The following is a 26,481-nucleotide window of genomic DNA, read 5'->3' as shown; positions in this document are numbered from 1 at the left end:
TTTAAATTAAATTCCACAAAGAAGCTTGTGATGACACCCAAACTGTCCTCTTGAAAAATTCATCTTAAAATGATTCATGAGGATGATTTCCTATTTGCCTTCTTTATCTGATCTGCATTTTTAAGGTTTGAACAATCCCCCTTTACCCTTTAATACCTTAACATGGCATTATCAATGCCATGTTAAGGTATTATACTAAAAGACATCAGTCTTTGTATATATGTTCTGCTTTTGTTTTACATAAACAAATGTGCATCATGAAATTTGAATTTTGCAAAGAATTTCAAGAAGACTGATGTTCAACTTCCTCCTATCGCTGTCTGTGCACAAAATATACTGTACACCCTAAAACAAGCTAAGCTACAGACCTCTGCAGAGAGTTGGGGAGCAGTGTAAAGGTCCCACTCTGCCTATAGAGAGGAGTGTTGCTGGGCGTGGTAATCTAATCTAACATCAGAGTAAACACACTGTATTTTCTCTCTCCTCATTTTACTCCCTCTTTTAACTTTCATCGTGGAGAAATCCACTGCAGTATAGTTTACTGCCTTTGCTTCACCATCCTGCAAAAAATATATTTGTGTGTTATTAAATAATTTAGAGATCGTGACTTTAACATCATTAACTGAACAATGAAGTTATTTTCTTCTTCTTTGGTGGCTTATTTATTCAGTTTTATTAGCCTAAATGTGAAAAGTCTTATTGATTATTCATTCCTCTGTCATGAAAGCAGTAGATGTGTTATATTATTGAACAGGACTGTTTTTATAAAACAAACAATATTCTTTTATGTCATTTCTAATGTCACTATACTATTTTAAAATACTCCTATGATATTTCTCAATGATCTGTTTTGTATTCATACCACTTGATTTTATCCATGTTTATCATATAGCAAAAATATTATGTTACTTAACAGTGAATTTATTTTATTTTACTTTGTAACTTCTTGATCTGACAAAGGAAAAAAGGGAAAAATTTGGCAAAATATTCATTACACTCCTACATCAAGATCACTAGACCTAGCCAGTGCAAACAGGGCAACACACCGTCACATATTTACCAGAAGCATAATCACCAGGTCGTTTGATTGATCCACTGTTGACTTGTCATGTCCAAGATTATGAGAAGCTCCTTTTGCTCCTGTTAATAAAAGCAAAACTTTCAGTGTGTTTACTGCTGTTGTATCAGTGTGCTTTGTGTCTCATTAAAGGACAGAAATAAACAAAGCAAGTCTTTGTTCACATTAGTTACACAGTTGTCTCTGCAGTTCACTTCAGTCCCTTGGCTGCCCCTCGACCAAGTCTACCAGAGGACTGAGCAGTTAGAGGTGAAGTGCTTTGCTCATGGCAAACTACACTTTGTAATGCCATATAACACCTGAAATTAAATGTTCAGTATACGACATTGGTAGATTAGATTACATCATGTCTCGAGCGGATTAGCCAGAAAATGCTGATTATATTTTATATACTGCTGATGCTCAGAGTTGGGGATAAGTATATGTAAAAAGGTCAGATTTACTCCAGATATATATTTAAAGTTTTGTCATCCTTTTACAGTAATTTAGGGGAGGAGCGTATATGATTCTTGTTTAATGTCTTCTCAGGGAGCAATCATTTGTGTAACATGATGTTATGATGAAGGATTTTACTGCTCAGGAAGGTTGAGCCAGGTTCATCCCTTTTGCCAGAGTACTTGCATCAGCACCCTCGCAGTGGTCCCATGATGGTCACTAGTCTCACCCAGATCCATCTTCTCACAGAAACTATCAATAAAAAGCAAAACCTCTGTCTACTCCTGTAAAGGGTTGTGATGAATTGTGTATTGTTATTGCACTTGCCTTGATAAACAGGTAAAACAGTTGTGCTCAAGCCCAGCTTCCTGAGACTTAAGACAGAGTGAGACAGGAAGAACGGCCCCCTTTCGAATTTGCACCTTATTTTAAAAGCCGAACCACAACAAGGCTAAACTTTACATACATTGTTTCTTTCAGTAAACAGACTGTTACTACGTGTGTGTGTGTGTGCGCACACTTGTGTGTGTGCGTGTGTCCATGCGCAAAGAGAAAGTATAAAATACAAAGCAGGACACAAAGAACAGAAAAGTATTCATCACAGGGCTTCTGAATTTTGTTACTGTTACTTCTCTTCCGTGCACTGTCTGTATATTTCACTGTGTATTTGTCTTATGCAGTGTCCAGGAATCCTTAATTTGACTGTAAGGTCATTTTTTGATGCCAGAGCTCTTTGTGTTGTTGTACTGGAGAACATTGTGTGTTCCTGTTCTAACTACGGTGTTCACCAGGGGGGCATCCGAGGATTTCATCATGTTAATTAAGTTAGTATTTTAACTGCAAGTAAAAAGCTTCATTTTTTATAAAATAAGACTGTTTTGTCATAGTCTCTCTGTGATAAACATGCCACCTCACAGCAGCGAGGTCTTGAGTTCACATTTCAACCCTCATTCTTTATTTGTGAAATTGAATTGGGTTTTTCTCCCAGGTTCACCTCCCTCTCTCAGATCAAAACATGCAGTTGCTTCACCTTAACCATGTCTTAACTATGCTGTAAAAAATGGCATCGAACATTTGAAGTCAACATTGTCGTCATCATTGATGTAATCTTGGGTGTTTGTGGAAAGACTCAAAATCAAGACAATAAGTTCAGACAATCTATTTCAGGGATTTTAGAAACCAGGTCACAAACTCCCATAAATATGGTAGTGCCACAATGAAAGACAACAAGACACAACAAAATGTACAAAACAATACAATGTGCTGTCTTGTATTAAAAGAGTAATCCACTGATTTAGTATTGCACTCCTGTAACACTGTCAGACTTACAATGGATAGTTAAAAAAAAGGATGAAAACTAATGCAGCACAACCAGAGATGGTGACTGTCAGCAGGAGCCACAATATTGACATTGGGAGATTAGTTCACATCAAGATGTTGTGAATTGTTTTAATTTATCAATTAACTTCTTCCAAGTTGAGTAAACAGCAGAAACCTAAATGAAATCAATATTTGCTGTGAGCAGCTTTGCCTTTAAAACAGCAGCAATTCTCCTCGGTTCACTTTAACACTGTTTTTCATGGTAACTTGCAGGTAGGTTGTTGTAACCATCCTGGAGAAAGATGTTCTTCTGTGGATTTACAATTTAGGCCATCTCAGGTGCTTTTTCATGTAATCCCAGATTGACTCCATGATGTTGAGATCAGGGCTCTGTGGGGGCCAAACCATCTATAGCAGGACTTATCATTCTTCTTGTTGCTGAAAATAGTTCTTTATGACTCTAGCTGTATGCTTGGGTCATTGTCATGTCATGAATAAAACTGGGACCAATCAGACACCTCTCTGATGGTATTGCATAATAGATGAGAGTCTAAACATCTAAGGTGCCTAAAACTTTTGCATAGTAATGTATATTTAAAGTATTGTCATCCTTTTACAGTAATTTAGGGGAGGGCGTATATGATTCTTGTTTAATGTCTTCTCAGGATCATTTGTGTAATGTGATGCTATGAGGAAGGATTTCATTGCTCAGAAAAGTTGAGCCAGGTACAAATTTTTTGCCAGATCACTTGCGTCAGCATCCTCACAGTGGTCCCATTCAAAATAATGAGGGTCACTGGTCCCACAAAGATATAACTTCTCTCAGCAACTATCAATAAAAACCACTGCAGATAAGTGCAAAAAACGTCTATTTAAATATCAATATCAAAGTATCAATTATAGTCTCTATAATGTTGATCTGCACTTATATTTTGTTTCATCCTTACATGAGGGACAAGTAACTAATTTAATTATATTTATCAATATTTTGTGAATCCAGTTTTCCTGTTTCTGTAATTCATCTTTACAATACATTCTGACACTTGTTTGTGGTATCTTAGCTTTTTCTGATTTGCAATCAATATCATTAAATTTCTTTCTGATACTGTTTTCACAGTTTTACTATTTGTTCCAGTAAAATCCTCACAGGCCACTCCTGTCTTCAACCACTGTTGGAAGTGTGTTTAGCTCGCTGCAGAGCTGTGCACCTACACGCAGAGTGAGGACAGAAGCTTGACATGCCGACCAAAGATGAAAAGCGCTACAAGATGAGAGCATTAATAGAAGAGTTCCCAAAATTCATAGAAACAAAAATCTTTGAGATTATCATTTAAATGACTGAGTGAATGGTGAACAATGAGAGGTGAAATATGCTTCACTAAGACCAGGATAAGATCAATGTGACAGGAAGTTAGTCTTTGAATCTAGATTCTGTGATAACCAATCACATGCATTTCTCAGTGTGAGATTCAGTGTCGTGGCCACGTTACATCACCTCCTTTACACAGTGAAATACCAGAAAGGTTCCTAACAAGAGACAATGTCGAGATGATCGTGTTATGGGTAACACTGCTTGTTCTTCATCAAGGATGTAAGTGCCATCTAATTCTGTGTATTCTGTATACAACTAAGAATTTGCAACAAAATGTTTGGAGGTTCAAATATCATCTTTGTGCATAATGCATTTTGTACATCATACAATAACTGTTATTTACAATGTGTTTTCTATATTTTCATTTCATTCAGATGCGCTGATTCCAGTGATCACAGTTCAACCTGGTGAACCTGCAAACTTGACATGTGCTTTGCGTAATTATGATTTCAGCACACATAGTCTTTACTGGTACAAGCAGAGTGCCGGTGATACTCTGAAATTATTTGTGCAACTGTATAAATCTAAAACACCTCAGTATGTGTTTTCTTCTACAAGATTGGATGTACAAACTGATAAGAATTTTAGTAACCTGACCATTTTGAGTACAACCGAAGAAGACGAGGGAATGTACCATTGTGCAATCAAGGAGTGGAATAATCTTGAATGGAGTGGGACATATTTGTTAGTTAAAGGTGATAATGTGATCTCTTTTACTTTAACTTTAAAGTGTCACTAAATTCCCCAATTTCATCACAAAACATAAATTTATATTTTCAAAAGTGATCTCAAAATTTTTACATTTTTGCATTGCATAGGAAACACTGAAAGGACATCAAACTATACTGTTGTTCAGTGGCCGACAGTATCTGATCCAGTCCGTCCAGGAAACTCTGTGACTCTCCAGTGTTCAATCCTCTCTGAATACGAGAACAAGACGTGTCCAGGAGTACACAGTGTTTACTGGTTCAGAGATGGATCAAATGCATCTCATCCAGATATCATCTACACTGATGGAAGTAGCCGTGATGAATGTAGAAAGAAAACTGGCATTCACTCGTCTCCAAAGAGCTGTGTCTATCGCTTCTCTAAAAACATCAGCTCCTCTGATGATGGGACTTATTACTGTGCTGTGGCCACATGTGGAGAGATATTATTCGGAAATGGAACTAAACTCATCATTGAAGGTAAATTAATTTCTATATAATGGTGAAATTATTATATTTGTGTGTGTTTTATCAGGAGTCAAGTACAATCCCTTTAGATCAACTAACAAAAACATTTGTTCTTCATGAAACATCATCGTATCATAATACCAACATTATTAATTACTACTTCTTAATGTTAAATCATTTCCTTCTTTTCGTAATGCTTCAGTTGTCAGCTGGTGGGATTTACAGAAGGCCAACACACTTATCTTTCTGCTGTGTGCTGCTTTCGCTATAAGTCTGGTTGTTAAGAAAAAATCTTGCAATGGTAAGTTAAGGAAACTACTCAAACATCAGTCTATCAAACAGTATTTGGTAAAAGCTGTAAAATCTTTAGATTCATATTAGAGTTGTGTATAAATCAGATTACTGGACCATTTATCGCTGGTAAAGTGAAACCAGTGAAGCCTGTGTTGCTGATCATTATTTATCATTATTTTCTGTTTTTAATTATTATTATTATATTTATAATAAAGCTGCGGCTGCTCTGCAAACACATGCTGAAACAACCAGTGGTGGTCAGCAGGTAAGGAATTTAAAGAGAAGATATCATGAGAAAAGTTATCAGCATGTTTTTTTTCTGTTTGCACCTTTTTATATTGACATGCATGATGTATTTCCTCAGATATATGAGGACTATTTGGTTTATTCTGCACTGACCAAGAAGACAACTGGCAAAGCAGGGAAAAGGAATGCAAAAGCAACGGAGGAAAATTGTGTCTACACCAATGTCTTTTATTTACTTCAGAAACATGAATGAATCATCATGAAAGTATTCACTAAGCTTGTGATGACACCCAAACTATCTTCTTGAAACATTCATCTTAAAGTGATTCATGAGGACGATTTCCTATTTGCCTTCTTTATCTGATCTGCATTTTTAAGGTTTAAACAATCCCCCTTTACCCACATCTATTATCAATGCCATATTAAGGTATTATACTAAAAGACATCAGTCTTTGTATATATGTTCTGCTTTTGTTTTACATAAACAAATGTACATCATGAAATTTGCATTTTGCGAAGAATTTCAAGAGGACTGATGTTCAACTTCCTCCTGTCGCTGTCTGTGCACATAATATACTGTACACCCTAAAACAAGCTAAGCTACAGACCTCTGCAGAGAGTTGGGGAGCAGTGTAAAGGTCCTACTCTGCCTATAGAGAGGAGTGTTGCTGGATGTGGTAATCTGATCTAACATCAGAGTAAACACACTGTGTGTTCTCTCTCCTCATTTTACTCCCTCTTTTCACTTTCATCATGGAGAAATCCAGCGCTGTATAGTTTACTGCCTTTGCTTCACCATCCTGCAAAAAATATATTTGTGTGTTATTAAATAATTTAGAGATCATGACTGTAACATCATTAACTGAACAATGAGGTTACTTTCTTACGTGACTTATTTAGTCAGTGTCATTAGCCTAAATGTCTTATTGATTATTCATTCCTCTATCATGAAAGCAGCAGATGTGTTGTATTATTGAATAGAACTGCTTTTAAAAAAGCAATTTAACATTCTTTTATGTCATTTCTAATGTCACTATACTATTTTTAAATACTCCTATGATATTTCTCAGTGATCTGTTTTGTATTCATACCACTTGATTTTATTCATGTTTATCATATAGCAAAAACATTATGTTACTTAACAGTGAATTTATTTTATTTTACTTTGTAACTTCTTGATCTGACCAAAGAAAAAAGGAAAAAGTTGGCAAAATATTCATTACACTCCTACATCAAGATCACTAGACCTAGCCAGTGCAAACAGGGCAACACACCGTCACATATTTACCAGAAGCATAATTACCGGGTCATTTGATTGATCCACTGTTGACTTGTCATGTCTAAGATTATGAGAAGCTCCTGTTGTTCCTGTTAATAAAAGCAAATCCTTCAGTGTGTTTACTGCTGTTGTATCAGTGTGATTTGTGTCTCATTAAAAGACAGAAATAAACAAAGCAAATCTTTGTTCACATTAGTTACACAGTTGTCTCTGCAGTTCACTTCAGTCCCTTGGCTGCCCCTTGACCAAGTCTACCAGAGGACTGAGCAGTTAGAGGTGAAGTGTTTTGCTCATGGGAAACTACAGTTTGTAATGCCATATAACACCTGAAATTAAATGTTCAATATACAAAAAGGACACAATCATTATTCACATGATGAAAGAACATTCATCGACCAGTAGAAGTTACTGCTACTTAGGGAAATTAAAATAATTAAAAAAAAACAAAAAAACATACAGGATAGTGAAGTCATAAAATTGTTCACTCCTTAAGGTTTACAATATTTTATCACTATAAAAATGTATTTTTTACACTTTTGACACTGAAACAATGAAAAGAAGTGATTGCTGTTAATAGTCTTTGGAACTGTTTCTAAACAAACTACTGTGCCCATACTCTTCATAATGAATAAACATGTTACCCAGTGCAGCGGTGTGGTTCCCTGACATGTTTAAAAAAAAAATTGGATAACTATAGAGGTCTGCATCACAGGGGAATAGGATGTATCTGACTTTGGATACACACAAATAGGATCAATTCATGGTTGGTTTGGCTCTGCACCTGAGATTTGTTGACAATAAGAAAAATATAGAAAATCAACTTAAAACAGCCTTTAAATTCAGATTAAACGTTGGCACGGAGAAATTTTCCCTGTGCTAATGAAAACAATGTTTGAGAGTCAAACATGTACATACAATACATCATTCTGCACAGTGAAGGTCCAACATCCAAGTGAAGTAACAATACGTTGAGTTGAGGGGACTTTAACTGAAACAGAAAGCAAAATACAGTGAACATACCTTTGCAATGTTCACAAACTCTCCTCATGTTAATGTAGAAAATAAGAACAGCAATCACAGTCACACAGCAGACCAACAGTGCTCCAAGTACAAGGACAACTGGATCCAATCCTGAGCCTGGAACCAGAAAACAATCCAAAGATATTAAATAATGGACTGTCAACATTTGCTACTATAAATACATTTAAAAAACCACAGTAATTACATTTTGTCAGCAGGCAAAATTGGTACATTGATGTTGGTTTCAGTTTAACATTCTGCTGCTAATAACAACCACTACTGGCCCAACTCTATTGTAGGTGCCGCTTAAAGCCGGGCTCAGTCTACAGGAGTTTTAAAATCCTAACCAATTTTGAAATCGCATTGCATCACGCACATAAGGAAAAACTTCATAGATGTTCTTCTCTCTAATCTAGATAATGTCAAACATGGACACACTACAAGATTTGAAAATAATGGTGCATCACACACGACAAGATATTTGTTCACACTCTTGAACACTGTCAAGTAAAGCCTGTGCAAGATGGTCAAAAAAAACTTCACAGATGTTCTAAATATGCACACACTACAAGATTTGAAAATAATGGTGCATCACACACTACAGGATACATGTTCACACACTCTCACTCTCTCAACCCAACCGGTCAAAGCAGATGGCCGCCCACCAAGAGCCGGGTTCTGCTTGAGGTTTCTACCCGTTAAAGGGGAGTTTTTCCTTACCGCTATCACCAAGTGCTTGCTCATGGGGGAATTGTTGGGTCTCTGCAAATTAAAGAGTAGGGTCTAGACCTGCTCTATGTGAAAAGTGCCCTGAGATGACCTTTGTTGTGATTTGGCACTATATAAATAAAATTGATTGATTGATTGATTGACTTGAACACTGTCAAGTAAAGCCTGTGCAAGATGGTTGAAAAACTTGACTTGACTAACCCTAATCCTACCATCGCTTTCTCTGACCAAATTGATAAAATTGATTTGTCAAGATCCCCAAAAGGATTAAAAAAAAAAAAAAAAAAAAAAAAAAGGATACAGCAATTGGATTGAAGCTTACATCCACAATGTTGAAGGTAAGACCGGAGCCTGCCCGGCCCACATTGGAAACACTGTAATGTTAGGATAGCAAACCTGAAGTCTGCAATTAACATTAATGTCAATGTTAGCGCCATTAAAGCAGTCAGATGACAAATGAATCCATTGGCTTATGTAAATGTTAAAAAGTCAATAATATTACAACTGTGGGTCCGTGTAACTCTTATCAGATCAATTTTACATATAAAAAATGAAGTTCACACAACCATCTCACCATTCTCACACAAGCTTCACTTGACAGGTTCCCACCCTGAGTGTGACGTCAGGAAAATGGCCACTGTGTGAATATGATGCATGTGCATCCAGCCTTTTATCAGATTTGTGACTAAGCAAAGACACCTTTTATCTCTTGCCCTTGTTGGAGTAGTGTCCTCAGCTTACTGCTAACAAAGCTAGCCACTTTACTAGCTATCTGGAGCTAATGACTGTGTCCGAAATTACTGCCTGTTTACAATATAGTGCACTACATTTACCTTAGGCCATTTCATTTGAGTGTCCAAATGCAGAGTGTGTTAAATATATATCCGCTATGTAGTGCCCTCGAAAATTCCACAATGGAATTAAAACAGTAGTGTTCATAGCATGTAGGCCTACACTACTTTCTGCAAACAATCCCACAAAGCAATGCTCCACATTTTATAGATGTGAAAATACTGTGGCACAACTTATAGCTGATGTTGATGACACCAAATGACAATGATTAGTGAATATCTCAAATCTTGATATACTGCTCACTATTGAGTAAACTATTAAGTGTCTATTACATAGGGAGTAGTGAATATAGTGAGTGATTTTGGACACAGCCCTTGTTTGTTGCTAATGAAATATAGAATACTGAAACTGTTAAATTACTGTTGGGATGGCCTAACTGTTGAGTATTTTACCTGTTTTACTTTCACTTTTTATGTGTATGTTTACTAGAGTAATTATGATGTTTAAATATAATGTTTAATTGAGTTTTGGGTGAAATACTCCACATAGATGGAGTGAGGCACATATGTTTGTATGCTTCTCCTAAATAACAATATATTTATTACCACTGAATTAATTCCTTTTTCAATATTTATGGATATTAAATGTTTAAGGTATTAAAGTTTACACAATGGGATAAAGATTTTGTTGATAACTATTGGCATCATGTTTTTATCACCACCAAGTTACTGTCTTAAACTTAGAATAAAACAACAGTTTAATAAAAAAAAACTATAAGTTTAATATATTTTAAGTTGTCTAAATCCATATGCGAAATCTCTTTATGATTTAAATACAACTGTAAATACATACTTGTGTCCACTTTAGTTCCTTCACCAAACAGGATTTCTCCACATGTGACCACAGCACAGTAGTAAGTCCCAGTATCAGAGGAGTCCTGTATAGTTTTGGACAGACTGTAGACACAGCTCCTCTCCACAGGTTTATCACTCCTGTTTCTGTGAGTGTAAACAACGCCTGGATGAAATCCTCCTGATCCAGCTCTGAACCAGTACACATTGCGTACACCTGGACACTGATCTGTGTTTTCTGTTGTGTTCTTGGAGAGCAGTGAACATTGGAGAGTCAGTACGTCTCCCAGCTGGACTGATGCTGTCTCCGGACTTTGTTTCACATAGACTGATTTGCGTTGATTGTTGTCTGCGTGATTTAGAAAAATAACATTAAAAATGCAACAAAAAAGAATTCACAATTTAAATTATTTGAATGACTTAAAAACTAAAATGATCATTGACATAAGATACATTTAAGATTATTTTTACCGTTCACAGCCAAGAATGTGCCATTGACGAAAGTCTGTGAATATGATGCTCCATTGTGACAGAAATATGTCGCTTCATCCTCTTTGCTTACATTTCTGATGATGAGAGAATACTGAGCATCCTCTCTTGTGAATGTGAAACGTGACTCTCTAAATTGTTCACTGACTGTTATTTTGCCAACAAGTCCAGAGGCGACTGCTTGGCCCATATGTCCAAGAGGCTGCTTATACCAGTGAAAGAATTTGTCCTTCTCAAAGACTGGACAGTGAAAAGTAACATTGTCACCAGGTTCAACCAAAGTCAGTGAGATCAGGTGAGGAACCTCTGCAGTCTGAATCAGAGCTGAAGAAAAACAGAAGAGACTTACTAGAAAACAGCACTAAAATAATGAAAAATGTAGAATTTGTCAAGATTTTTACAGTGCTTTGTCTCATATGCATTGTTATTACAGACTGTTCAGTATAGACAATGGTTTCCTACACATGATAAGAATTGTACTTACACACTGCAGTAAGAAGAATCAAATCAGCCAGTCGTCGGATCATTGTGGTATAGCACTCTTGTCTTCTACAACTGATATCCTCCCACCCAGATGGAAAATTTGGTCGTAAGGTGATAAAGGTTTATGGAGGGGAATCATAGTGATTGGCTAAAATGTAGAACATGAACTTCCCCCTAGATTTAACAAACCAGTGATCCATTTCCCGTTGATAAGAGATATACATGCACTGTCCACTTCATTAGGTACACCTGTGCAATCTAATGCAATCTGATACAACAGCTCTGCCATAAATTCTACATTTATGAAGCTTATACATTTTCAGTTTTTTGTTGACATTGTCAGAAAGGTGATAATTCTACTTTATGTTTATTATTGAGGTCATAGTTGGTGGTGGTGGTGTACTGGAGTACATTATATTGAATGGTGTTCCTAATATTTTGTCCACTCTATTAATCTTCATGAGGGGGACAAAATATTAGACACACTTTTCAATATAATGCATTCCAGTACACCAACACCACCCACTACGTTCTCAATAATAAACATAAAGTAGAATTATCATCTTTCTGATAATGTCAACAAAAACTGAAAACATAAAAGCTTTGTATAAGTAGAATTTATTGCAGAGCTGTTGTACTGGATTGCATTAGATTGCACAGGTGTTCCTAATAAAGTGGCCGGTGAGTGTACATGCGTGTGGCAAGAGACATAGCACTGCTACACAAAGAAGATCATAGCTAGCTAGCAAATAAGGCTGTAAACAATGTAGATTTCAATTTTTTAAGTAAAGGAAAGAGTTACAGTATGCCTCAAAGGAGCAAGCAACGTGTTCTGGTGAGAAACAATGAAAACATAACCCACACACAAAGGTGTTTTCAATCCATTTGGCTGGTTAGATGTCTGTTGAGGTTGAATGTGGGCAAAGCTATGGCAGAGTGTAGGCTACATGACGTCACTTGATTATTTGAAATAGTTACAATGATAAAGGTGAAACAGATGCAATAAAGCTTACAATAGAGTCACATAGATTTCAGTCAAACAGCCTGTAGACACCCACACACATCTGAGAATAAACCAGAATAAGTGAAATCACCTGTGTGGGTGTACCATGGGTGTGCAGGGCTTTTCATGGGAAGTCATCTTACGCATTGGAGCTATTTCCTAAACCATGACAACTGGGCCTGCAGACAACAAAAACATCCTGTCCTCACAGTAAAGACAAAACCCCAATGATGTTTCTGGAAGCACTGGTATACAGTTCGCTAGCTAACAAGACACTGTAAACCAGACACTGTTGGAGCTGAAAGGTGTATTTCTTGTCTCTCTGTATACACTATCTGTTTTGCTTTCTGTATTTGTGCTAAGCTAGGCTAAACTCATCCTGGACCTGTAGTTTGTGTTGTTTTGTTTGTGAAATAGCCTGATTAGAACTTCACTATGACAACAACCTAAGAAGAGGAAAAGAGACTTCTGAAATGACATTAACTACAGAGTAGGTGGTAGCCTGCAGTTTTGAGGGGCAGTTGCAGGGGAAAGCCAGAGGAAATGTGGCTAAAACCACACAGGAAGTCAAGTGATGTGGAGAACTTGCTGTTAAGTTGATGTTCCTTTCTTTAAGAACATTACTAAAATATGCTGTATAAAATGTAAGGGGACAGCTGCAAAAAATTAACACCTCCATTTTTCTTGTCTCACAGCACTTTGCAAATGCATACTGCATGTCTGTCTTGAGAACAACTGAGCAAAGCCACATGCAACAGCTACACTGTTAGACAAAAGCTGTGGTGGGCCATTTCTCCACCCTTTGACCAACCACTGAGGCTGTTTACTCAGAATAGATGTGACTGTGGGCTTAACAAGTTTAAAGCGGGAGAGAAAAGCTGCATGAGGCTTCAGCAGACCATTTTTTATTGAACAGGTTGAAATGATTGTTTGAAATGCTCATTTTAAGAACAAATAATGTCTCTAAATTGTGTTTTTAAAGGTGCAACCATAGACACCTACAGTCATATCTGCGATACACAGTCTTTATATAAGTTCATATTTTATTATAATTTTATGTAAAGGTATTGATTCATTCACCATTCATTTGGACATACTACAAGTCCATCACTACGCCTAGTGATGCATGTTGGAACACACTTTAGCAAGGTTGTCAAATCTATTTGCAGATAATCGGGCAAACTGAATTTAAGATCATGGTTCAAACCGACTGGAATGGGACCAGTGAATGAGTAGTACTCCCAATGAAAAGCACTGAATCACAGAAAAGTGTAATAGTCATGATATAGGGTAACTCTAAAGTTGTGTCTCCCCAGCCCTTTTGCACCCTAACACTGTAAGATGTTGTGATGTTAACAATAATCATGACAATAATTTAATGTTATTCAACTAGCCTTTAAAAGAGGTGAAAGAGCAGTGCAAGCCCAGCTTCCTGTTGCTTAAGCAGAAAGGAAGAAAAGCCTCTTTGAATTCACACCTTACATTGAAGGCGCAAACACAATAATGACTAACTTTCCGTGCAACATTTTTTGGCCAGTGTTGACTGTAAATGCGTGTTTATCTGTGTCTGTTTGTGTGTCGATTACTAGGAGTGGAAAAAAAGCAGAAAGTACAAAACAGGACAAAAGTACATGAAAGTAACTCCAGAAGAAACTTCATAAACACATAGTGTTTGTGTGCCACAAATATGTACATCTATACATCTTGCAAGTAGGAGAAGAAAGTAGAGCTGTGTCAGAAACTTCTACTTCTTTTTGATATCAGAGCCTGTGGTGTTGCACTTGACTGCATTATAGTGTCAGCTGGTTCTGTCTTGTTATTGTGAATGTATCCACCACTGTTCATGGGGTGGCAAGGTGGCATTTTTACTGTTTTACTGCATGTGAAAAAACTTCCCTTTACTACAAAAAACACCCTTTTGTCTCTCAGTGATTAATATGCTGCCTCACAACAACAAAGCCTTGGGTTCAAATCTCAGCTGGGTTATTTTATTTGTGATTTTCTCCCCTTTTCACACAAGTCCCCTTCCTCAGATCAAAACATGCAGGTTAGTTGAGTTAGAAATTCTAAACTACCTGCAGCTGAATTAGTTTCTGTGATAGCGCTGTGACAGAGTTGTGCTCTGCTCTCCTTTCACCAGCCCCCTGACTAGAATCATCAGCTCTTCCTGCTGATGTGACTGACAGGCACAGTGGGCGGGTCATCATTGATGATGTGGAACATCTGGATTGGCTGCCTCCCACAATATTCAAGACAGCCCCTCTATCTTTGTGTGTCAGTGTGGCAAATGGCTGGATGCATTTTTTAAAATTGTACACAATTTCTGATGCTACAGACATTGTTGCAGGATTTTACACCAGACCAGGAGACATTATATTTACAATATGTGCAGTATTTTATGTGCTATATATATTTAAAGGCTAAGAGGCATCAGTACCCCCTTAAAAAATGTACATTTAGTTAGTCAGAAGTTTATTGTAAATCTTATCCTCTGTTTGTTGAGTCATCTGACTTTCACTAAAAGACTGCAGTGATGTACAGAAAGAGCAAATTACATATATTTTGATCAAATCCAACCGAACCCCATCCCTTGACATGTTAGTGCCATGCTGTAGCACAAAACTATTGGATCGCCTAATTAAAAGGCAATATTGTCATTTTTATATGAATCCTACCATTCTAAAATGCACATTTTAGTATATAGTCATATAGGTATTATGTAGACATTTCTGCAGTATGTGCTGACATAAATATCCAGTGCTAATGTTCAGTTCCAGTGCAGGAAGTAGTTTGCTGTTCATGAAGTAAAATCTCCACAATTAAACATAATCTTGGGTTTGCAGAATTACTCAACATCAAAATGTTGTTTGGAAAGATGTCTCTGAACATATTTTGGTTTGAGTTTGAGTTTGAAAGGGTTAGTATAGATCAAACAGTGAGCTAAATTGTGATGGAAATGGACAATATATCATCCCATCAATCTCCCCCACTGCACGTCAGGGGGTCCGGTTCTTTCCTCTTCTTTCCTCACACAAGCATAGGAATCACAACTACTTTGCTTTGTAGCAAACAATGGTGGATCCTGCTCTCGCTGCCTGGATGGTCTGTACCACCTGTACAGACAGTTCAGCCCACATGAGTCTGTCCTTCTCAGGAGACAAGCCTGGAGAGGCTGGCCCAACGTAGGCAGTGCGCCTATCAAGCCCGCCTCCTGGGACAGGGCCCCCCAAACTTGAGGGGTGGACCAGAGCTGGGCCACCAACATGCAGGCCATCTCTGTGTACTGCAGCGCCGAGCAGTGGTCCAGGGCTATCAGGATGACCACCTCGTGGTGCAGACCACTCATTTGCCAGAGGGCCTCTTAATGTGATGTCAGCACCCCTGTTATCTGGACCCAGAATGTGGAGGGCTCTCAGAGACAGGAGGTGTTCTGAAGCCCACAACAACAGGTTCTCCACCATCTTCAACAGGGCTGTGGATCGGACTCCACCCTGCCTGTTGATTTGGTCAACCGTGGTGCAGATGTCTGTTCTTACCGACACATGACTTCCCCGAACCCGCATCAGGCAGTCTTGGAGAACCAAGAGCACAACCTGAAGTTCGAGGAGGTTGATATGTCAGTTTTACCCTGAAGGCCTCCCACTACCTATCACTCTCTACAGGCAGGTGCCCCTTCACCCTGTCAGGGGCGCATCTGTGAACATTACTATGAAGGAGGTCACATCCGGTGGGGGCTGTTAAACATAGGATGGACTGCCATGACATTTGGTACACACACTCATGTCTCCCTCAGGATGAAATGTAATAACTTAGGTCATCCCCTGACCTTTCCTCTGGGGCCATTATCAGGTCAAAACTTAATTTTGTCCAATACTTTGCTTTGTGACCAATTACCTGCAAAGCTAATGGCATTTCCATCAGCCTCACAGAGCTGATGGCATGGCTGTAGACATGTCTTGTTTTCTTTTTTAAGCCAGTGGAGCTGATGAATGATTTAGGCATAATATCAGTTGGATATATTAGCAAGAACTGAAAATGTTGAATTAAAAAATGAAAACCACTCCAAGTTGAGAATAAATCTTTAAAGAGTTAATGAAATTCAGATAAACATGAATCTTTAGTAAAAAACAGTCACTTAAGTGAATGGATAAGAATGAGAGATACGACCAGTGTGGCAGGAAATGCACTTTGATTGTATATTCTGTGATAACCAATCAGATGTATTTGACGGTCTGACTTATCACGACCATCTCACCTCTTTCACTTAAATACCAACAAGTTTCCTAATAACAGGCAATGTCAAGATGATCCTGTTGTGTGTTACATTGCTTCTCCTTCATCAAGGATGTAAGTGTTATCAAATAACAAATTATCAAGATTTTTTACATCATACAGCGATTGTCCTTTATTTTTGTTTCATATATTGTATATTTTCCTTTAATCTAGATACGCTGATACCAGTGATCACTGTTCAACTTGGTGAACCTGTGACCTTTACATGTGTTTCGCCTGATGAAGATTATGGCATTAAAGAAATCTACTGGTACAAGCAGAATGTCGGAGATACTCTGAAATTAATTGTGAAACTGTTGAAAAACGTAAAACCTAAATATGCACCAGGGTTTGTTGCCTCTAGATTAGAGTTAAATAATTATAAGAATATTAGCAATCTCACTATTTTAAGGACGATTCAAGAAGACGAGGGAATGTATCACTGTGCAGTCACGGATTGGTTGCAGAATACTTGGAGTGGGACCTATTTGTCATTAAAAGGTAATTATGTGATTTTTTTTTCAATGTTTTGGAATTGCTTTAAATACTTCATACTGCACTATGTAAATGATTTGTCTTACTGTATGTCATCAACCATTTTTTGAAAGAATCTCAATTTCATTACATGGTGTAACTTAAAATATCAAATTGTAATTTTCTTCCACATTGAGGTTTCACCCAGTTCTTATTTTACCTCTGGGACACATGTAATGAATATTACAAATCCTAATTTGACATTATTTTGGAGTACTATGTCAAATCATTGTATGTTATGCTTATTTTACTTTTGAACTTTGAACAACTTTTAAGATATCTAAAAGTGCTTGGAGATTCCAAACTTCTAATAGTTTTGTATTTCATAGGAAACACTGAAAGAACATCAAACTATACTGTTGTTCAGTGGCCGACAGTATCTGATCCAGTCCATTCAGGAGACTCTGTGACTTTGCAGTGTTCAGTCCTCTCTGACTCTGAGAACAAGACGTGTCCTGGAGGACACAGTGTTTACTGGTTCAGAGCCAGATCAGATGGATCTCATCCAGACATCATCTACACTGATGGAAATAGACCTGATGAATGTGACAAGAGACCTGACAGTTTAAAGACCTGTGTTCATCGCTTCTCTAAAAACGTCAGCCCCTCTGACGCTGGGACTTATCACTGTGCTGTGGCCACATGTGGAGTGATATTATTTGGAAATGGAACTAAATTGCAAATCGGTATGATTTTTGTGTTCAATACTGGGGGTAATATGTTAACGTCATGACTGATAAGACTTTTCTTACAGAGGCATTGATATATCTTTTTTTTCTTTCTCATCTAGAGCAAACAACAAGTTATGAATTTACTGGACTGGTGATAGCAATAGTCTGCTTGGCCATTTCTTTGATAGGAAATATTGTTTTCATCTGTTACCGAACTCCAAGAGCAGTGTTTGCACAGTTTAAAGGTAAGTGTTGTTGACTGGATCAAACTGATGAGATATACTAGATATCAGCTGAAGTCTGTAATTTTGCCTTGTGTCAATTAATTAATAGTGTGGCAGCAAATATTTTTACCAATAATCTGCAGCCAATGTGTATAATTAAACTTTCACTTTACAGTAAACAATGAGGAACATAATATTCATGTTTTTATTCATCATTAGGAATAGAAAGCGCCTCTTCACAAGCAAGAAATGACAACTTGAGACAACCAGTACATGAGATTGTAAGTAATGACACCAAGTCACTTGTGCTATTTCATTACTGCACTATATAACAACCTGACTTTATAATGAGCTTTCATTTTCTGCACAGACTGAAGGTGGAGATGATCTGAACTATGCTGGGTTGCATTTCTCTAAAACAAAAGCTACAAGAGGTTGGAAGAAAAAAGAGTTGACAGATGAAAGTGTTTACGCTCAAGTTAAACGCTGACAACTTGAGGTTTGGTTAACAGGACTGACCTTTGACAGTCTATGTAAATAAATGTATTGGATTTCCTTCTAACTTTGTTGAGAGTGAGCATACATATATATGCCTTTATGCATGTATACATATAGGCACATATCTTCATTTAGATGCCTATACATATATGCATATACATATCTAAATGTATACATGCTCACATAATTGCTCTTTATGTTCTATGTTGTGTATTTACATTGTGGGGTGTTGTCCTAGAAATATTTACTCCATGTCCATTGTTTTATGAAAGAATAAATGTACATATTTGTTGATTTTTGAAACTTGTTGAGGCTGATTACAGCCTACAATGTTTTTGTTTCACATTATTGCATTCTACTTTCTATATTAATTATACACATATAATTTGCAGCATATAGGATGCAACACAAAAAACAGACACAATATTTAAGGCAGAGGTTGTCACTTCAGCTTTAAAATGCTTCATCTATGCTGCAAGTTGTTTATTTGTTCAGGTTTGGAGGCAGTAACTACAGTAACTTATAGTGCAATAAAATGGGATATAAAATGGCATAAGTATGTAGAAAGGTCAGATTTACTCCAGATATATATTTAAAGTATTGTCATCCTTTTACAACAGAGGGCGAGACAGAGAGAGAGAGAGAAAGAGAGAGATAGCATTAGAAGGTGTATATGTTTCTTGTTTAATGTCTTCTCAGGGAGCAATCATTTGTGTAACATGATATGATGAAGGATTTTACTGCTCAGGAAGGTTGAGCTAGATTCGTCTTTTTTGCCAGAGCACTTGCATCAGCACCCTCACAATGGTCCCATTCAAAAGAATAATGGTCACTGGTCTCACTCAGATCCACCTTCTCTTAGCAACTATCAATAAAAAGCAAAAACTCTGTCTACTTCTGTAAATGGTTGTGATGATACAATTGTGCATTGTTACTGCACTTGCTTTGGTGAACATGTAAAACAGTTGTGCTCAAGCCCAGCTTCCTGAGACTTCAGACTGAGAGTGACACAGGAAGAAGGGCCCCTTTTGAATTCACACCTTATTTTTAAAGCCCAACCACAACAATGCTAAACTTTCCATACATCATTTCTTTCAGTAAACAGATTGTTACTAAGTGTATGTGTGTGTGCGTGTGTGTGCGTGTGTGTCCGTGCGCGAAGAGAAAGTATAAAGTACATAGCAGGACACAAAGCACATAGTACAAGTACAAAGTATTCATCACAGGGCTTTTGAATTTTGTAACTGTTACTTCTCCTCTGTGCACTCTCTGTATATTTCACTGTGTATTTGTCTTATGCAGTGTCCGGGAATCCTTAATTTGACTGTAAGGTCATTTTTTGATGCCAGAGCTCTTTGTGTTGTTGTACTGGATAACATTGTGTGTTCCTGTTTCTGTTCTAACTAGGGTGCTATGTTAAGTTATTAAGTTGGTATTTTTACTGCAAGTGAAAAGCTTCTTTTTTGTCGTAGTCTCTCTGTCATAAACATGCTGCCTCACAGCAGCAAGGTCTTGAGTTCACATTTCAGCCCTGATTCTTTATTTGCAGAATTTTATTGTGATTTCTCCCAGGTTCTCTGCCCTCCCTTAGATCAAAACATGCAGTTGCCTAACCTTTACCATGTCTTAAACCGTGTTGGGCAAGTTATAGTTAAAGTAATTAGTTAAAGTTACTTCTCTCAAAAAGTAATTGAATTACTTTACCAATTATTGCATATAAAAAGTAATTAGTTACAAGGGAACATATCTTTTGTGTTATTTTTAACGCAAAAGTGTAATGCATCCCAAAATCTCAGATTTCAATCCGCTTTGTTTTCACCACAGCCCCAAATCAGTTCAGTCCAATCCCATTTAATTTCACAAATACAAAAGAATGGCAACTCAAAAGTCCACTCTGGGTTTTACCGCAGATCCACAACTCAAATCAGGAATAGCAGCAGCAGTTCAGTGCCAGGTTTTATTTACAATATATAATGTTATAACTCCAGAGACAAGGCTTCTGTTTTATCACAAGTTGGCTACAATGACATGGACTTTACAACGTGGCTCTGAGACAAGGAAAGGTCAGATGATGTCGTGTTTGTGTTGTGTGTGTGTTTGTCTGCATTTGTCCACAAAGTCTGCCCAGAACTTGGGTGTCATGATTGATGACCAACTAACCTTTAAGGTTCACGTGGCTTCAGTCACTCGATCGTGTCGATTTGCCCTGTACAACATCAGGAAGATCAGACCCTACCTGTCTGAGCTTGCAGCACAACTCTTGTAATATCACGTATCGACTACTGCAACTCCTTACTGGCAGGCCTCCCTGCATGTACACTCAAACCTCTACAGATGATCTAGAATGCGGCAAGCTTTAATAGCAGGCTAAGTTTAGTCGAACAAATTGACTGTTTTAGTTGCTTGTTAATGGGCTCGTATCTGAAAATGTGTATTTTATGTGTGTTTTCAATGATGCAACCATAGATGAAGTATACACTGAAGTATACTTCAGCAAGACAATCGTGTGATGCAGTCACATGACTGTATCAGTGCTTCAAGAGGCTGGAAGAGGCCTTCTTCTAGCCAGAGAGGTGATGAGGTGTATTGCCGCAACACCATGGCAAGGAGGAGAGCACCGTCAGCACCATCAGCCACCTCCCAGACCACCTCAACAGAGACACCGCAGCACTGGCCCTCCCGTAACCGTGGAGCGGTCCATGCCAGAATGAAAAACGCCGGCAGTTCCACGCAGAAGCCCTGCATGTAGGGAGAGCAGCAGCATTGAAGTGACTGTCAGTGGGAGAGAGCATCATATTAGTACGGGTTATGTTCAACAGCGCCCCCCTGAATGTGTCAGTGAATGAGTTCACTGGCCCCTCCCACCACTGTTCATGTTCATGTGTTCTGCTGTGTTGAAAATGTTTTAATAAAACAAACGACATCTTCCATCAAAGAGCAAAATCCTCCACCCTTCCCTCTACCACCTCTCAGGCCCTACATGACACTGTGATGATAGCGGCCCAGCCTGCTTCATCCAGCTGATCACAGAGGCTGTGTAAGAGTGCACAGCCTCTGAACGAGTGCAGAAAGCACTCGTGCAGAAGTGCCTCTCAGGCCCTACATGACACTGTGATGATAGCGGCCCAGCCTGCTTCATCCAGCTGATCACAGAGGCTGTGTAAGAGTGCACAGCCTCTGAACGAGTGCAGAAAGCACTCGTTCAGCTGGCACTCCTGCCTCTCTTCCCACCGTTAGGGAAGCAGATGGGGGGCGGCCTCATTCAACTACGTGCTATGCTAGCTGGGAAAAGCTCAGCGCCAAGACCATGCACGAGTGCTATGTTAGGCACGATGTTGTGAGAAAGAAACACATCCCACCCGACACAATGACACAGAGAAGCAGATCTGTCTCTCACTGCGCTCCTTGGCACCAGCTATTAGACCAGCTAGCACAGCTCATCTCTCCAGCTAATGGTGATGAGTCTAACGGTGATGCATCTAATGGTGATGCATCTAGCAATGTTACCTCTTCACTGAGGAATAAAGCTTTGTGCACACACATTGGGCGGGGAGAGGACACTACATGTCTACTTAGTGTCAACACTGTCTCCAGCTGATCTTGTCATACTCCTTCATGGGACCAGCACACACAGCTTATTTCTCGGGTTAATGATGCTGTGGCCAGCAGCATTATCTCCTCCTTAAGGGGTAAAGCAACAGGCTCGCACACAAACCAAGGAGAGGAGACATCATGTCTGTTTCACTCAGGGGTGCCGACTTCACGTTAAGAGGCAGCCCTCTGGCAAACGAGTGGGGGCTGCACCCCTAGGTGGTGCAGCAGATTTGGAACTGGTTCAGGAGAGTGGATGTGGACCTGTTTTCCAGTCCAAACAACACCCACTGCCCGCTCTGGTTCTCCTCCAGGAGGATCCATCCCTGGGGGTGGATGTGTTTGCATGTGCGCCTTGGCCTGGAGGCTGCTTTACATCTTTACTCCTCTTTGTCTCATTCCCCCTCTGTTGGAAAGAGTGAGACAAGAGCAGCTGTCAGTCATCCTGATAGCCCTGGACTGCCATTCAATGCTGTGGTAAGCAGAGATGACCCAGATGTTGGCAGCCCAGCCCTGGCCCATCCTTCAAGTTTGGGGGGCCCTGTCGCAGGAGGCCAGCTTGATAGGTGCGCTGCCCACATTGGGCCAATCTCTCGAGACTTGGCTCCTGAGAGGGACAGACTGACTGACAGACAGATGGTGAAGACCATCCAGGCGGCGAGAGCAGGATCCACCATAGCTTGCTACAAGCAAAGTGATTGGGATTCAAACGCTGGTATGAGTAAAGGAGATTAGACCTCCGGACATGTGCAGTGAGAAAGGTTTTCTACAATATCTGGTTGAAAAGGGGCTGATTCATGCCACTGTTAAAGTATATGCAACAGCTGTTTTCTCCTGTCATTAGGGTTTTTGGGAGTTAGGAGACAACACTTGGTGATGACAGCTTTGCTGATTACGCTGACTTCAGCTAAGAGAGTTATTATGACCGTGTATTTTACCTTTTGGTTCCATGGTTTTATGAAGGGTAAGTGAAGTGGAGGTGCTTGATATTGAAGATGTGCCAGTAAGTGGGCATTCATACCGAAAACAGCCTTGCATTAAAAAAAAACAGAGGGTTAGTGCAGGTGTGTTGCTTTAGATAACAGAAAGGATGAAATACAATCCTGGAGCTCATTTCACAAAGTGTGCAATATGCAAGCTGAAATTTGCAGCATTCCCTCTCTCTTTAATTTGGACACACTTCACATTTCAAAACAGCGTCATACTTGCGACCCATGCGTGATGACTAAATGTATCTTCAATTTTGTAAGCAACAAGAATTTGTGTAATGTGATGCAATGATGAAGGATTTTACAGCCCTGGAAGGTTGAGCCAGGTTCAGCTTTTTTGCCAGACCACTTGCGTCAGCACCTTCACAATGATCTCATTCAGAAGAATGATGGTCTCAACCAGATCCTTGTGGCATCTTCTCTCAGCAACTATCATTAAAAAGCAAAAACCCCTGTCTACTCCTGTAAATGGTTGTGATGATACAATCATGTAATGTTATTGCATTTGCCTTGATGAACAGGTCAAACAGTTGTGCTCAGTTGTGCTCAGACTTCAGACTGAGAGTGGAACAGGAAGAAGAGCCCCTTTTGAATTCACACCTTATTTTAAAAGCCGAACCACAATAATACTAAACTTTCCATACATTGTTTGTTCCAGTAAACACACTAAGTGTGTGTGTGTGTGTGTTTGTGTGTGTACGTGTGTGTGCATGCGTGCGCAAGGGTAAAGTATAAAGTACAAAGCAGGACACAAAGCACATAAAAGTATTCATCACAGGACTTTTGAATTTTGTGACTGTTACTTCTCCTCTGTGCACTCTCTCTGTATTTCACTGTATTTGTCTTATGCAGTGTCAGGGTGACTGTAAGGTCAAAGAGAGAGCAATGTGTGTTCCTGTTCTGACCAGGGTGTTCACCAGTGGGGTAGCCAAGGTTTTCTTTATGTTAATTAAGTTGGTATTTTTACTGTAAGTGAAAAGCTTCTAGTCTAGTCTCTCTGTCATAAACATGTTGCCTCACAGCAGCAAGGTCTTGAGTTCACATTTCGGCCCTGATTCTTTATTCGCTGAATTTAATTGGGTTTTCTCCCAGGTTCACCCCCCTCTCTCAGATCAAAACATGCAGTTGCTTCACCTTAACTGTGTCTTAACTATGCTGTAAAAAATGGCATCGAACATTTGAAGTCAACATTGTCTTCATCATTGATGTAATCTTGGGTGTTTGTGAAAAGACTCAAAATCAAGACAATAAATTCAGACAATCTATTTCAGGGATTTTAGAAACCAGGTCACATCCCCCCATAAATATGGTAGTGCTACAGTGAATGACAGTGAGACAGAGCAATACGTACAAAACAGTACAATGTACTGTATTGTGCTAAAAGAGTAATCCACTGATTTAGTATTGCACTCATAACATTATCAGACTCTCAACGGATAGTTGAAAAAAGGATGACAATTGATGCAGTACAACCAGAGATATCGTATTTTTTATTCCATACATTTGTCATCCTTGTCAAATCTCATGCCTACATTACCCACAATGCAAATTGACTTGATTCACTTGACTGTGCAGATCAGGGTGCATTATGCAAGTAGTGGTTAATGTAGCCTTTAGCCGCTAGGCTCAAGCAGAGATGAGCAGCTGGCTACAGAGGCCTGGTAAACTCACTTCTTTCTAACTCCACAGCCTGAGAATTTTTTCATTTTCAAACCTAGTAGTCTTCAGTCCCAACTGATGCTGACTCAAGTGACATTACTTGAGGTAATTTATGAAACTCTGTGAAGCATCTCCTGCAGCCACAAAACGCTTTTTATACAAACTTTTTTCACACATGAGGTAGTACTCCCCAACACATGTAAACAGACTTTGATGTGTAAAATTGGTGGAATTCCCCTTTAAGAGAAATGGGGCACATATACTTGATACATGACCCCACAGGATAAAATTATATTTAAGTTGGAGATATTTGTGTGTGGCTTCAACAGCTTGGATGGCATTTTCACACAAGCCTATCAGCAGAAAAGTCCATCTATATATTGACAGTGGGAGATTATTTCACATTAAGATCAAGTGAAATAAGAGCCATGATATTTAAAAAAAACTTTTTTTGTATATTTACAGCAAAGATATTGTAAACAAAAGATCTGTCATGTTTACTGTAAGTGGCAGTTATAGAAACCCACAATGAGAATCAAATATGAGATGAGAGGGGTTCATGCTGGTTTTGTGTCACGTGTTTGGAAAGGTAGTCAAGATTATTTCCACTGTGGTACAGTGAAACACCAACGTAGTGAGAGGCCAATCAGGTTGCTCTGAAATTGTTCCCTCCCACTTGATATGATTACATTTAGGCGAATCCTCTTCTAATACAGTATGATTTAACTGCAGTCTCAAGTGGATTAACAGGAAAATGCTGATCATACTTTATTTACTGCTGATGCACAGAGTTGGGCGTAAGTATATGTAGAAAGGTCAGATTTACTCCAGATATACAGTATATTTAAAGTATTGTCATCCTCTTACAGTAACTTAGGAGACAGTGTATATGATTCTTGTTTAATGTCTTCTCAGGATGTGCAGACGATTGGATCTATGAGACAAAGACTGTTCATGTTGGAGATAATGTGCGACTGAATTGTACCCGAGAGTCATTTGGAACCATATTTTGGTTCAAACTTGTGTCTGAAAATGTGCCTCAGGTCTTAGCAAGAACATATGGCTCTGAGGATGATCCTCGCATTACAGCTATAGAAGAACCTGGAAAATTTGTTCTGCGTATTAAAAAAGCAAAGCTTAGTGATACTGGAGTTTACTATTGTGTGAGAACACCAAAACAAAAGTTGATATTCTTGAAAGGAACATATCTAAAAGTTGAAGGTAAATACAGCAAAGCATACATTGTAATTTACATAAAATTTCCAGACTTGAACATATAAATTAATCTTTGAAGTTTTCATCCTTTTTTCAATTTCCAAGGACCAAGACCAAATACAGATATCACTACAGTCCCTCCATCTGATCCAGTGCGTCCAGGAGACTCTGTGACTCTCCAGTGTTCAGTCCTCTCGGCAAACAAAACATGTCTAGAAGAACACAATGTTTACTGGTTCAGTGCCAGTTTGGATAAATTTAA

The 26,481-nt window shown here is 38.6% G+C and overlaps 2 protein-coding genes across 2 annotated transcripts; one reads left to right on the top strand and one right to left on the bottom strand.

Annotated features, from left to right (window-relative positions):
* Window positions 1-217: 217 nt before the first annotated feature.
* LOC122990108 lies at window positions 218-16,129 on the bottom strand. The gene is made up of 6 exons (XM_044363230.1): window positions 15,677-16,129; window positions 11,063-11,441; window positions 10,593-10,940; window positions 8,220-8,336; window positions 1,076-1,140; window positions 218-560 (listed from the first exon to the last, which is right to left on the bottom strand). Exons 1-6 carry the CDS (start codon window positions 16,127-16,129, stop codon window positions 411-413), a joined length of 1,512 nt encoding a protein of 503 aa, XP_044219165.1. The 3' UTR covers window positions 218-410.
* A 741-nt stretch (window positions 16,130-16,870) lies between these two features.
* On the top strand, window positions 16,871-18,839 carry LOC122989849. Its single transcript, XM_044362867.1, has 6 exons — window positions 16,871-16,913; window positions 17,013-17,339; window positions 17,702-18,058; window positions 18,163-18,288; window positions 18,487-18,548; window positions 18,638-18,839. Exons 1-6 carry the CDS (start codon window positions 16,871-16,873, stop codon window positions 18,755-18,757), a joined length of 1,035 nt encoding a protein of 344 aa, XP_044218802.1. The 3' UTR covers window positions 18,758-18,839.
* Window positions 18,840-26,481: the final 7,642 nt, after the last annotated feature.

Source organism: Thunnus albacares, chromosome 10 (assembly GCF_914725855.1).
Source record: "Thunnus albacares chromosome 10, fThuAlb1.1, whole genome shotgun sequence".
Taxonomy (NCBI): domain Eukaryota; kingdom Metazoa; phylum Chordata; class Actinopteri; order Scombriformes; family Scombridae; genus Thunnus; species Thunnus albacares.
This window is presented reverse-complemented; position numbering and strand designations above follow the sequence as displayed.

Excerpts from the sequence above, each read along its gene's own strand:
- LOC122990108 (XM_044363230.1), bottom strand. The coding sequence starts at position 16,129 with ATGCGGGTTCGGGGAAGTCATGTGTCGGTAAGAACAGACATCTGCACC. Across the intron at positions 8,337-10,592 it reads AGGAACTAAAGTGGACACAA|GCTCAGGATTGGATCCAGTT; the intron begins GTATGTATTTAC and ends TTCTGGTTCCAG. Across the intron at positions 1,141-8,219 it reads AGTTTGTGAACATTGCAAAG|GAGCAAAAGGAGCTTCTCAT; the intron begins GTATGTTCACTG and ends TTTTATTAACAG.
- LOC122989849 (XM_044362867.1), top strand. The coding sequence starts at position 16,871 with ATGATCCTGTTGTGTGTTACATTGCTTCTCCTTCATCAAGGAT. Across the intron at positions 18,059-18,162 it reads TGGAACTAAATTGCAAATCG|AGCAAACAACAAGTTATGAA; the intron begins GTATGATTTTTG and ends TTTCTCATCTAG. Across the intron at positions 18,289-18,486 it reads AGTGTTTGCACAGTTTAAAG|GAATAGAAAGCGCCTCTTCA; the intron begins GTAAGTGTTGTT and ends ATTCATCATTAG.